The sequence below is a fragment of the Silurus aristotelis genome, assembly GCF_946808225.1.
Source record: "Silurus aristotelis genome assembly, chromosome: 19".
Lineage (NCBI taxonomy): Eukaryota > Metazoa > Chordata > Actinopteri > Siluriformes > Siluridae > Silurus > Silurus aristotelis.
In genome coordinates, this window is record NC_139592.1 from 9,844,107 (window position 1) to 9,858,954 (window position 14,848).

Below are 14,848 nucleotides of genomic sequence, written 5' to 3' on the forward strand. Positions count from 1 at the left end.
GTTCATAGAATTATTCACCGGTTTGACTAGTCATGTAAAACGAGTGGGTTTAGTCCAGACCTCAGTAACTTAGAAACCTAGAAATAACAAATGTAACCTTTAGCTTAATGTGTTTTGTCGGTAAAAGTTCAGGCATACAAAGTTACATGATATATAATTATCCAAACTTTGGAATAGTTGGATTATTATCAATCTGTGCCAAGAGGTTTTGTGGAAAACATCCCTGGCTGTAAAAAGTTTACAGCGTCCTCCTTTCTTACAAGGACAGAAAAAAAATGTGTCTATGTGCCAACAGAATGGAATTGTATAATTTTGCTTCTTTTAACTGAGAAAAACCTGTAAAGGTTCTATGTAAACCCCTACAACCGTCCTTATTTACACACTTTTAAATGAACCAGTGACCCCCCCCCCTTTTTTTATTTAATTTATTATTATAATTTTCTTTTCTTTTTTTATTTTTAATAAGGGTGCACTCAACTCCTCTATAATATAACAACTGACCGAACTTTTCATTGGTGGGTCTGGAAGTCTCTACTGCCATCTACAGGTCAGATCTTGCAGGTGAAGTCCATTTTGACAATGGGCTAGATGGCAGCAGTGCTATTTTGCACTTTCATATGTTGTCGCTCACATGCACAGTTTTTCATTCAGGAGCAGAATCGAATCTCAGACTGTCTCTGTATTAAGCCTTTCCAGGTTGAACGAAAGATGTCTGGGAGAGAAAAGATGCGGCTCTTGTTTGCGTTTGTTCATGTAAACTCCAGGATCAGTGACAGCAGGAGGGTGGCGAGTGTGGGTCCAGATACAAGTCCGCTCGAGTCAGCAACTACAGGCAGGAACACAGATGCCACTGTTTAGGCACAATCTCACAATTTAGGATAACATCTAGGTCTATCTTACAGTTAGCATCTAGCATAATTATATTTGGTCTCACCATATGTCTTACCTTTTAAGTGTTGTGTCTCCTTCTTTATTCTTGGATTCTCTGTTTAAACACAGTGGAGCATTATTTATATTCTGTTTTTTCTTATATTCAAAGCCAAATGCACATGCCTTGCTCAAGACACAGTATGTCCTAAGACTATGTGTCCTAATTCTGTATTAATTTACTTAATTAATTTAGTGTATTTAATGTGTCTATAAGGAGTGTGTGTATATTAGTAATTATAAACATTTACATTTATACCATTTGGGAAGAAATGCTCTGAAGTGTCTATCAGTAAATACATCTTGATACAGGTTCACTAGCTCATGAACTAAGAATACAGTCTAAAACTGTAAAAGTAATATACTGAGGAAAGTTAAGAATTGTTTCAGTATTGTTGACATTGTTGCAGATTTATTAAAAAAGAAAAACTTAAATATCACATGGTCCTAAGTATTCAGACCATTTACTGTGACACTCGTATATTTAACTCAGCTGCTATACATTTCTTCTTATCATCCTTGAGATGGTTCTACACCTTCATTTGAGTCCAGTTGTGTTTGATTATACTGATTGGACTTGATTAGGAAAGCCACACACCGGTCTATATAAGACCTTCCAGATCACAATGCATGTCAGAGCAAATGAGAATCATGAGGTCAAAGGAACTGCCTGAAGAGCTCAGAGACAGAATTGTGGCAAGGCACAGATCTGGCCAAGGTTCCAAAAAAATTTCTGCTGCACCTAAGGTTCCTAAGAGCACAGTGGCCTCCATAATCCTTAAATGGAAGACGTTTGGGACGACCAGAACCCTTCCTAGAGCTGGCTGTCCGGCCAAACTGAGCTATCGGGGGAGAAGAGCCTTGGTGAGAGAGGTAAAGAAGAACCCAAAGATCACTGTGGCTGAGCTCCAGAGATGCAGTCGGGAGATGTGAGAAAGTTGTAAAAAGTCAACCATCACTGCAGCCCTCCACCAGTCGGGGCTTTATGGCAGAGTGGCCTGACGAAAGCCTCTCCTCAGTGCAAGACACATGAAAGCCCGCATGGAGTTTGCTAAAAAACAGAGAAATAAGATTCTCTGGTCTGATGAGACCAAAATAGAACTTTTTGGCCTTAATTCTAAGCGGTATGTGTGGAGAAAACCAGGCACTGCTCATCACCTGTCCAATACAGTCCCAACAGTGAAGCATGGTGGTGGCAGCATCATGCTGTGGGGGTGTATTTCAACTGCAGGCACAAGACGACTGGTTGCAATCGAGGGAAAGATGAATGCGGCCAAGTACAGGGATATCCTGGACGAAAACCTTCTCCAGAGTGCTCTGGACCCCAGACTGGGCCGAAGGTTTACCTTCCAACAAGACAATGACCCTAAGCACACAGCTAAAATAACGAAGGAGTGGCTTCACAACAACTCCGTGACTGTTCTTGAATGGCCCAGCCAGAGCCCTGACTTAAACCTAATTGAGCATCTCTGGAGAGACCTAAAAATGGCTGTCCACCAACGTTTACTATCCAACCTGACAGAACTGGAGAGGACCTGCAAGGAGGAATGGCAGAGGATCCCCAAATCCAGGTGTGAAAAACTTGTTGCATCTTTCCCAAAAAGACTCCTGGCTGTATTAGATCAAAAGGGTGCTTCTACTAAATACTGAGCAAAGGGTCTGAATACTTAGGACCATGTGATATTTCAGTTTTTCTTTTTTAATAAATCTGCAACAATGTCAACAATTCTGTGTTTTTCTGTCAGTATGGGGTGCTATGTGTACATTAATGAGGAAAAGAAATGAACTTGAATGATTTTAGCAAATGGCTGCAATATAACAAAGAGTGAAAAATTTAAGGGGGTCTGAATACTTTCCGTACCCACTGTATATGTGTGTGTGTGTGTGTGTGTGTGTGTGTGTGTGTGTGTGTGTGTGTGTGTGTGTGTGAGACGCTAACCAAACACTATGAGTCGTATGTGCACGTTGGTGGACCCCAGCGGGTTCTCAGCAGTGCAGCGATACATGGAGCCGTTGAGTTCTGCAGGAACTCTCTGGAGAACAAGAACCTTGCCTTCCCACTCAGCGCTGCCACCCAGCAGGAGCCCACCAACACGCCTCCATGTGAACAGCGGCTCTGGGAAGACCTCATTCTGTACCGTATGCAAACACACAGAAATCTGCACGTTTAATGTAAATCACTGGTACCAGAACCCATCAAATAAACCACACAAGAACTGGTTGGGTTTAAATTCATAAGAGCTAATTACCGCAATGAGAAATACCAAGATTAGCAGGCCAAGATTAGCTCTAATGTAAACATCCATAATTAAAAGTTAATACGTTTGGAATCTCAGCCAAAAAACATTTAAGCCCATCACATAAATCCAAGTTAAAAGGCGAACACACTTTTATTTATTCTAGCTTTAGTCTACTTTCATGCTTTTGTTTTTGTTGTTTTTTGTTTTGTTTTTTTGCTTCATGCTAGTTTTTGCCCTTTGCATTATACTGATTGATGTTAGCTTTTCTATTCGATTTATAATAATTTGCAGTAAAATGACAAATCCAGTGTGAAGTTCCTTTGATTTATGTTGCATCCCATTGGCAAAACCATGCCTGATATTTTAACTTTATATATTTATTTATTTACTGCATTTGCAATCTGTGCCAAAAAAAAAAAAAGCATCTGGGCTCATCGCTTCGGTCCAAAGCAAAAATTCCTTTTTATATTCCAGCTTTATCCAAGTCTGATGCCTTATTGATTTTCTCCACCATGATGGGCATAAAAAAAAGTAAAAATATCAGGTTTGTTGTGCTCGTCGGATGCAACTATTGCAGCATAAATCAAAGAGACCAGACATCAGATTTGTCATTATTATTCATTGTACTGAAAAATAAAGCTGAGTATAAAAACAAGCATCACTCTGTCACTCTGAATTATACAAAATATTATATTTATCATAAAGCAAAAAAAAAAAAAAAATCAAATCAAATCAGCAAAGAATCAGACTAGGATAAAGCTGGCATATACAAAAGTGCTTCAGGGACTGATTGTTTTAGATGGTTGTTTTTTTTTTGGCCCAGATTCCAAATAACATTAAAACCTTCAATTATGTTGCATCCTTTTTTTTGCTCATCTTTATTAAAAAACATCAGGATTGTTATGTCAGTCAGATACAAAGGTTACAACATAAATCAAATAGACCAGATATCAGGTTTGTCATTTTCCTGCAAATTGAATTTGTAAAAAATCGAGTACAAAGGCTTTGATCACTGATTTATACGAAATTTTGTGTCTATCGTGGAGCAAAAAAAACAACAACAACACATGAGACCAGAACAAAGCTAAAACATACAATTATTCTAGTTGTTTAAAAAGACTGATGCAAATAGATTTAGATGATTTTCTTTTGGCTCAGTTTCCATTTCGATTTCAACTGTGGGCCGAGGTGAATGCTCTGCTCTGGCTGGGTTGTGACTGGGTTTTTGTGTTCAGAGTTCACAACAATCATTCCTTTGCAGTATGTGGGTAAGATGAAGCAGTAAACATGTGCCATTTCTTATTTACTATAAAGACACCCTCAGGTTCTTCAGGACAGTTTGGATATGTAGAGATGGAATGGATTAGAAGCTACACGTAGAAGCAACAAATCTTTTGGTCATTGGTTGCATGTACGGAATGTAATATTTGGCAAAAACCTTCTCTATATATATATATATAAACACATATTCCTTTACAAACTATACACAAGGCAAAACACACCAGGAAGTAGTTGTATAGACAGATGAGGTTAATTTGATATTTTTGGCTCTAACAGAAGAACTTATGCAAAGCAGAAAACAGGAGAGAAGATGTTAGCAGTCTGCCTCACACCCACAGTCAAACATGGAGGTGGAAGCTTAAGGATTTGGGGTTTGTTTTGGAGCAGGGAAAGTTGAAGTCTTATTCTTAGTAAAAGAAATGCTTAAACAACATGGCTACAATTCCATTTTTCGATGACATGCAATAATCGGAACCAACTTCAAAATACTTGGAACCAACTTTTCCACTTTTCCCAATCCAGCCTATTAAGGAACAGTGAAAATCGTGTCTCATGCCCTTACCCCCTTTGTTCCTACTTGGAATCCCTCGACGGTGATGCGTACAGTGTCTCCCACTTTCACTCTGCTTGGAGTCATGGAGAGGTTTGGTCCCTTTGGAGCAGCTTTATATGATGCAAAAGATGACACAATCCTGGTTAAAATGATCGCTTAGCTGTACAAGCAAGGACCATTTGTTTCATTTTTACATTTTCAAAGAAAGTGATATAGAACTATACACCGACCAGACATAATATTATGAAATTATGACATTAAATATACATTATACATATATATATAAATTGTGATGGCTAGACAACTGGGTCAGAGCATTTTCAAAACCGCAGCTCTTGTGGGGTCTTCCTAGTCTGCAATGGCCTGTCAAAATCTATTAAAAGTGGCGGTCAAGGATCACTGATGCACCTCTGGAGGGACGGCTTTCCCGTGTGGTCCGATCCAACAGATGAGCTCCTGTAGCTCAAATTACTAAAGAAGTTAATGCTGTTAATGCTCGTAGGGTCACTGTTTTGGCAGCAGAAGGATACCAACACAATATTAAGCAGGTGGTCATAAAGTTATGCCTAATCGGTATATATATATTTGTATATAAGACTAAGGTTTTAGAATAAGTATTCAGTTATTCGGTAAGTAAAGTTTATAATAATTTTTCTTCCAAAAATAAATTGTAAAGAAAATCTGATTTTGTCACGGATAGTCTTTTATGGCTACAACGTGATCATGACTTTTACCACATTGGGAAATGCCACTAGTTCTGGAAGAAATCTGCTCTGGTTGTTCTTTATTTTAGCCATAGAACAATTAATGATATGCAAACTGTTGCTATCGACTGTATTTCAAATGTTGTACTCAGATTTCCTTATTTCCTGCAGGTTATACATCATTCCAGAGTTGTTTAATGGTTGGTATGATTTTATACTCACAGAGCGTGACCTCGGCCTGCATAGGCATGGAGAGAGCTGGGTGCTTGACTTCGCAGCTAAACAGCGCATCGTTGTCGAGCTGTGGGTTCAGGTGCCAGGTAAGCATAGCCTGTGCCTGCATGGTGCCATCCATGAGCTCAGTCTTTGTGTGGTTTAAGTAGTAGAGTGGGCTGGAGCTGAGAACCCAGTGAGGAAACTCCCTGCTCACCACTGTCTCTGGGATGATCTCAGTAGTGGGACTGGCACCGGCACCCTCCTGCCCCAGAGCTGTGTAAGTGAGGCTGTGGCGTGGACGAGCCCTGTCCAAACTCATCGGCTCAATGTCCGGCTCCAGGTGAGAAAGGGACTTCTGGCGCTTGGTGTCATCAAGCTCTCGGCTAATCAATGGCCTGCTGCGTTTAGCCGAGTGCAAGCCTCTGTTTTGAGATGCCTTTGATGGCTGGACTGGTGGAAGCACCTCGATCAGCTCGCCATCTCTCTTAAAGTGCACCTGAGAGACATTTACATTTACGGATTTTGGCAGATGCCCTTAGCCACAGTGACTTACAATCATCTCATTTATACAACTGAGCAGTAGAGGGTTAAGGGCCTTGCTCAAGGGCCCAGCAGTGGCAGCTTGGTGGTGCTGGGATGTGAACTCACTTCCGCTCAGAAGTCCAACACCTTAACCACCGAGCTACCACGTCCCAGAGATGAGAGAGGGCAAGTGTGAAAACATAAAACTGTTGACAAAGGTAAAAATAAATTAATAAAAACAATCAGATACTAATCTACAGCAACACACACAAAGGCTAAATCACATGGTCTTCATTTAAAGATGGTCACCAAAAGCTTTGTATCATTTCATAATAAAAAAAAAAAAATAAAAAAAAACTTGTCAGCAGGAGAATTCTGATTGCATAAAAATGTCCTTCATACCATTTATTATTAACTAATATCATTTTTAATACATGGGAAATATAATATTTTCATTGTTAGATAATGAGTAGAACAAATGCTAATGCTATAAATGCTGGAAAGTCTGAAACAGTTTTGGGGAATTACATTTAATATTTAATAAAAAAATAAAAAAAAAGCAGTTATAATTTTTTTAAACGAAAAATCACACGTACTATAGGAGCGGGTTTTCCTCCAGTAACAGTGCAAATGAGTGTGAAGTTTTGAGCCTCGTAGCGATTGAATCGTGCCGGTGGATCAGCTGCAATTACAGAGATGGATTTCGGAGGGGCTAAAACGTGAAAAAAAAAAGTTAATTTGTATAATCAGTTATCTGGAACAGAGTATTGATACAACTTTAGAACATCCAAGTGGTCAGAAGTTCAAAAAGGCAGTAGAAAATACCACAGTCAAGGTTTCTGCATAATTGTTTAATCACAGAATTAATTTGCAGCCAAAGAATGATCAGACCCTTAAAAAAAAAATAAGTAAGCTAATAAAATATTATATTATAATTTTCCCTATTTTATTATGAACACCTGTACAAGCAAATATCAACCAATCATGTGACAGCAACACTTCACATAAAATTACGTGGTCAGGAGCATCAGGTAATTCTGATTTTGAACATCAGACTGGGGGAAAAGTGTGATCTAGAAAATAACAGTATTTGCATCCTGAATGATGAAACAGTTAAGCTTGTTTAGTAAAAGGTTTAAAATGGAGCAGGTCAGGAGGTACCATCATTGATCTTACTGTACAACAGCTAATCACTGAGCTGGGACTTTGCTCTAACTCTGTTTTAGGATTAGTTTATTGAACAATAGCTCAACATAATTGATGAACTATCCACTGTTTATATCCATACATTAATTACATTTATTACAACAATGTTTCCACTTTGTTAAAGTTTGCTCTATTATCAGCAAATTTCACAACCCCACTGCATTCCCGTCACACCCTTACACTGTATCTATTTCTTCATTTGTACACACACACACACACACACACACACCACACACACACACACACACACACACACACACACACACACACACACACACATATATATATATATATATACAGTGGGTACGGAAAGTATTCAGACCCCCTTAAATTTTTCACTCTTTTTTATTTTGCAGCCATTTGCTAAAATCATTTAAGTTCATTTCTTTTCCTCATTAATGTACACATAGCACCCCATACTGACAGAAAAACACAGAATTGTTGACACTGTTGCAGATTTATTAAAAAAGAAAAACTGAAATATCACATGGTCCTAAGTATTCAGACCCTTTGCTCAGTATTTAGTAGAAGCCCCCTTTTGATCTAATACAGCCAGGAGTCTTTTTGGGAAAGATGCAACAAGTCTTTCACACCTGGATTTGGGGATCCTCTGCCATTCCTCCTTGCAGATCCTCTCCAGTTCTGTCAGGTTGGACGGTAAACGTTGGTGGACAGCTATTTTTAGGTCTCTCCAGAGATGCTCAATTGGGTTTAAGTCAGGGCTCTGGCTGGGCCATTCAAGAACAGTCACGGAGTTGTTGTGAAGCCACTCCTTCGTTATTTTAGCTGTGTGCTTAGGGTCATTGTCTTGTTGGAAGGTAAACCTTTAGCCCAGTCTGAGGTCCAAAGCACTCTGGAGAAGGTTTTCGTCCAGGATATCCCTGTGCTTGGCCGCATTCATCTTTCCCTTGATTGCAACCAGTCGTCCTGTCCCTGAAGCTGAAAAACACCCACACAGCATGATGCTGCCACCACCATGCTTCACTGTTGAGACTGTATTGGACAAGGGATGAGCAGTGCCTGGTTTTCTCCACACATACTGCTTAGAATTAAGGCCAAAAAGTTCTATCTTGGTCTCATCAGACCAGAGAATCTTATTTCTCACCATCTTGGAGAACTCCATGCGGGTTTTCATGTGTCCTGCACTGAGGAGAGGCTTCCGTCGGGCCACTCTGCTATAAAGCCCCACTGGTGAAGGGCTGCAGTGATGGTTGACTTTCTAAAACTTTCTCCCATCTCCCGACTGCATCTCTGGAGCTCAGCCACAGTGATCTTTGGGTTCTTCTTTACCTCTCTCACCAAGGCTCTTCTCCCCCGATAGCTCAGTTTGGCCGGACGGCCAGCTCTAGGAAGGGTTCTGGTCGTCCCAAACGTCTTCCATTTAAGGATTACGGAGGCCACTGTGCTCTTAGGAACCTTTAGTGCTGCAGAAATTTTTTTGGAACCTTGGCCAGATCTGTGCCTTGCCACAATTCTGTCTCTGAGCTCTTCAGGCAGTTCCTTTGACCTTAATGATTCTCATTTGCTCTGACATGCATTGTGATCTGTAAGGTCTTATATAAACAGGTGTGTGGCTTTCCTAATCAAGTCGAATCAGTTTAATCAAAAATTTCTGGACTCAAATGAAGGTGTAGAACCATCTCAAGGATGATCAGAAGAAATGGAGAGCACCTGAGTTAAATATATGAGTGTCACAGCAAAGGGTCTGAATACTTAGGACCATGTGATATTTCAGTTTTTCTTTTTTAATATATCTGCAAAAAGGTCAACAATTCTGTGTTTTTCTGTCAGTATGGGGAGCTGTGTGTACATTCATGAGGAAAATAAATGAACTTAAATGATTTTAGCAAATGGCTGCAATATAACAAAAAGTGAAAAATTTAAGGGGGTCTGAATACTTTCCGTACCCACTGTATATATATATATATATATATATATATATATAATATATAAAATATATATATATAAAATTATTATTATTAATATATTTTAGTTTATTTATTTATTTATTTATTTATTTTTGCCAGATAGGCTGGTTTGAATAAATATCCAATCTCCTGGTCTTTTCATGCACAAAATGGTGCAAAAAAACATAAATTGATGAGAGGTCAGAGGAGAATGCTCAGACCAGTTTACGGTCTCAGAAAGCCTACTGTAAATCAACTAACCTCTATTAGCAGCTGTATTGAGCAGAAAAGCCTTTTAGAAAACACATCAAACCTGGAAAGAAATGGGCTAAAACAGCAAAAGACCATATCGGGTTTGACTCCTGAACCTAAACAGGAATATGAGGCTACACTGAATAAAGTAAAAAAAATAAAAATACGATGATGTTCCTAATGAAACGGTCGGTGAGGGGATGTGCAAAATAACTTACAAAACACATTCAAATAGTGCTAAAGCGTTTTACTGTTGATGTTTAGTACAATAGATTAGGAATAAGCAATTCTCACTTATGAGTTATAAAAAGAGTTTCTGAACATATCAAACTGTGCTTGTCACAGCATGTTCATCCTTCAAACATTACACACTCAATTAACAAAACAAGCTAGCAAAGGGCGATTAACAGCCTGTAAGTTCCCCAAGAGACTTAAACCAGTGAAAATAGCAAGCACTAAATTCAGATTTGAGCAAAATGGTTTATCTTGTTTATTCGTTCCAAATTAGAGTCAAACTCAACTACAGCCAATATGTTCAATTTACAGGAAAGAAGCGATGCACTAGAATATAGATGCATTAGACTGCTTAGAGCACTGCTAAATGTGCATGTGGGTGCAAATAAAAGGGCAGTTAATAATACATTGAATAATAAGGGACTTTGTAGGGAGTGAAACCTACACATAACAGAAAGTGTTATGCTTCCAGATGCTAAGACCACCCTCTCTCTGGACGCCCTGTCGTAGATTCCCACGTGGCATTCATACGGCCCATTGTCTTCCATTCGTACCTCGGGCAACCTAACACACAGAGCAAGCCGGTTTAAACATCAATTAGAGAGACTCTAAGATCCTCACAGGGAAGCAAAAAACAGGACGCATTCGTTACCTAACAGTTGACTGGTAAACAAGGTCTTCTCTTCTGCGAAAGTCCTCCATGTGAGAGAAATTGGTATTGTACATGGCATCATAGGTAAAGATTTTCTGCTTCGAGCTACCACCTTCTGTAACCTATAAAACATTCAATAGTTATTCAGAACAGTGGGCCATTTTAACTGTGTGGGAGAGGTTTCATCACCCTGATTAACAGATAATAGAAAATGAAGAAAATAGAAAATAAATCGACACTTTGATCGCAGTCGACTGAAATGAGTAGGGATTTATGCTTTAGCATGGATTAATAAAACAAAAACTAATTCTGCTGTGTGTTCTGCAGATGAAGTTGCAACACTTTAATAAAAAATGTCATCACATCATGGAAAGAAAAACACTTTCCAGCAAACTGCAACAGCCCTGAAATTGAATGCACATACACACAAACTCATCTGTCAAAGCTGTGGGCTGGCATGGGTGAAAAAAAATCAGAAAATGAATAAGGTTTGTCCTAGGACCACTGAAGCATGATCTTTTAATCCTGAATATGATTTTCATATTTTTGGGGCACTTTCATCGCAGACTGTATCAGAATTGGGGCAGTAAAACTTATGCAAGCAATGAACAACTGTCTCTTAAAGCAACTAATATAAATTATGGCAAAGCTTAGCGTTTACTCACCCGAAACCACACGATTTCTCTCAGGTTGCCGTCAGTCCTGAAATTGCACTTTAAAGTCACCGTGTCTCCCATGACCACGGGCGGGAGAGGCTCAATACTGACTGTCAAATACCCTGCAAGCCAGAACACAGAACACACTGAGCTGTATCCCCACAAACCACCTTCTCTCTCTGAACATCTGCTCGAATTCATGTCTCTTAAATATTTTTTAACAGTGCTGAACTACAAAAGAATGTAAACATAAAAACAGTAGTGAAAACTAATCTTTAGTGAGGCCATGAGCAGGCCAAGAAACAAGGTCCCACCACTTAACGATGTCATGAATATTTAATGCGGAATGAATCCAGAAGGCGAAGCTCCAGCTGTTAAGCTAATGTTTATCTACTGGTACAAACTGAGTAAAATAATTGCAAACGGTGTGCCTTTGGTTATCAGTAATGTTTCATCATCAATATTTCATAGGTCACATGAATGCTAGGTTATCGTCCAATGATAACTTGAGCCTTCAATTCTTATCAATTTTATTTGTATAGCGCTATAAATAGTCTGTACAGAAATCCACATATAAATTTAGCTACTAATGGAACTAATGGGAAATTCATCATCCTTGGGGTATCACCAGATAGTGGGACAATAAATGTGACCCTCTGCATTGGTAGAAGCTAAAAAGATGCTTAGTATAAATATATTGTGAATAAAAGTTTTTATGATTGCAGCTCATGTAGGGACAAATCTAAAGTATTCCCCAGAAATTATAATGAAGCACAGTTGAGGAAATTGCTCTTCATGCATTTATTCTATATTAAAAAATAGTCTTATTCTACATTAGTGCTTATGTATCTGCCAAAATCTTCTGCAGCTTGCCACAAGGTCAAATGTATTTATACAAAGTTTAATATGAAAGGGAATAAAACACGCTGTTATAAAAACTAAAAATCAATACTGGAGTTTTGTGATGCAAAAGGACAAAGGGTCATCACTACCCTGAAGTTGATTCATTTACTATAACAACTAAAAGTTTTTTACTTTTATACCACGGCAACTGGTCAACAATTACAGTTTTCGTTTTTAATAAAGAATCACCATCATGATTTTTGCCTACATTTAATTTGGGGGAATGTTCTGAGTTACTTCTTGTTACTACTTAAATTATAGCAGCTATAAAAAGGCATCTCACCAGCCTGTTTTTTTAATCTCACAAAAGTAAAGCAAAAAAAACAACAAAGCACCTCTTTTATTACCGAGAAACAGGAAAGCGGAAAATGTTCTGTCCTGAAGGATGTCTTGTGGTGGAAAAATTGCCGGATTTTACAAATTGCTATTACAGGAGACCATAAATAGGCTCCATATACAAAAAAAAAAAAATCACTGTATAGACAATTACACATCATAAATAATAATAATACTTAGAAGCCTTATTGTTTTACGTGAAGTTAATATTCACATATCTGTGAATAAGCTTTTGAAAAATTACAATGGACCAGTACATTAAAATAAAACATGATTTGAAATACAGTCTGGACTATTGCCAAAGCTGCTTTACTACAATTCTCTAGAACGATGAAGATGCTCATGGAAACCTCCTGAACAAACCCATATAATAAGAACTATATTATTAGATTCACCTGAAGCATCCACCACATGCTGACAACCCATTTGCACTTTTATACGATTAGCAAGAATGGACCCAATTAATATGCAATGCAGAATAGCTTCCACTACGGTACAAAAAAATGGCTCCCATATAACATGGACAGAAATATTTTTGAAACAATTGCCACAAACAAAACCATGCACAATATGAATGCAAAACCAGACATATTTTTGTGGGATGCTTTACAGTCTGTCTTATATTTAGTGGCCTACAAAATCCACCACTTGCTTGGTATTCGTTTGTGCACTGTGACGTTTTTTGCAGACGGATTATTTTTCCTCGTATTTTCCCCTTTTCTCCCTAATCCATAAGCTCTTCTGCCATCAACCAAGTGGTTCTACATGAGAGACTGAGGCCAGAGTGTCCTGTAATCCTACAGCCACTTAATGAACCAAATAATGTCAAAATTCCAACGCATATAACTTCAAAAATGACCCATAAATGCAGCTTCCAATAAATGAAAATGAGCTCTTGCGAAAAAAAAACTGAGGGCATGCGATTTGAACACATTTGCAGTGGTATTAGCCGGATCTAACTGCATGCTTTAGTGCACCGTTTCTTAATCCTGGAGGCTGCATTGCATATTTAAATGCGTTAGAATTAACAGAATGTAATTGATCAATTAAAAGATTTAGTCTTTATATAAGTATATGGTATTTCATGCATTGCTGCAACGAAAAGAAATATCCCTAACAGTATCCCATTATCATACACATGTATGCTGCAAATCCCCCAATTCTACTACATCCCAAATTACTCTTTTGGATTCAGAGCTAATGTCTGAAAAGGTCACTGAATTACACCGTTTCTCACTGCCACGTTCATGGAACCAGTCTGGGTTTGTGTTTTGTGACATGGTGCATTATCATGCTCAAGTAGCTATTAGAAAATGGATAAATTGCGGCCATAAAGGGCTGCACATGGTCAGTAAGCAATTCTCGAATCGGACGTGGCAGTCAAACAATTCTGGATTGATTATTAAAGGGCCAAATGTGCCCCCTTCAGCCTGAACTCTAATCACAAGGCAGGTTGGCTCCATGGATTGATTCTGTTGATGCCAAATTCTGATTGTACCATCTGCATGTCCCGGCAAACAAACAGAGATTCATTAAAACCGACTGCATTTTTTATATTATTATTTCTTTTTAGTATGCCTATGCCTAATGTTACCTCCTGTTTTTGGCTGACATGAGTGGGCTTTGATGTGATTTTCTGCTATTGTTGCCTTTTTCAAGGCTAGAAGTGCTGTGAGTACTGAGACACATTTTTGCTCATCACAGAGGTTATTTGAGTTTCTGTAGCCTTCCTGTCAGGCAGAAACCAGTTTGGCTAAACTCTGACCTCCGACTAGACCTTTTTGGTTTTTCCAAAAATCTATGCAAACTCTAGAGACTGTTTTGCACAAAAATTCCCTGGAGATCAGCAGTTTCCAAAATACTCAAAGGATCCCATCTGTTATCAACCACCATGCTACAACCAAGTCACTGGCATTACATTTGAATAGTAACTAATGCACTATGGCTCTATTCGATTCATTTTTGAAAAATTATATACACTCACCTAGTTCAGCTGCTTCAGGTGAACTTCTTTCTACAGAGTTACTAAATAAAGCCTTCCACTTGCTACTTCCGAAAACAGCTACTGAAAACTGATTGTAAAAAAAAAAAAAAGAAAACGACCACCACTTGATCACCACAGTCCAGATATTATTTGGGTTTTGGAGAATTCTCAGCACAGAAGTGACACTGCATATTTCATGTTGTGCTGGTATAAGTATATAAAGCCAAGGATCACTGTTAAAGTTTTGAACACTGTATTCCTATTACTGCTAACAT

At 38.5% G+C, this 14,848-nt stretch overlaps 1 protein-coding gene across 1 annotated transcript in view; it reads right to left on the minus strand.

Moving 5' to 3' along the window:
* Nucleotides 1-305: 305 nt before the first annotated feature.
* igsf21b (immunoglobin superfamily, member 21b) overlaps nt 306-14,848 on the minus strand; it is an 18,236-nt gene continuing 3,693 nt past the window's right edge. The window contains exons 2-10 of the mRNA XM_083569902.1: nt 11,360-11,472; nt 10,695-10,816; nt 10,488-10,606; nt 7,040-7,155; nt 5,928-6,417; nt 5,011-5,111; nt 2,867-3,059; nt 947-985; nt 306-826 (exon numbers count right to left, since the gene is read on the minus strand). Coding sequence (XP_083426028.1) covers nt 750-826; nt 947-985; nt 2,867-3,059; nt 5,011-5,111; nt 5,928-6,417; nt 7,040-7,155; nt 10,488-10,606; nt 10,695-10,816; nt 11,360-11,472 — 1,370 coding nt within the window. The 3' untranslated portion in view covers nt 306-749. The remainder of the gene's footprint in view (nt 827-946; nt 986-2,866; nt 3,060-5,010; nt 5,112-5,927; nt 6,418-7,039; nt 7,156-10,487; nt 10,607-10,694; nt 10,817-11,359; nt 11,473-14,848) is intronic.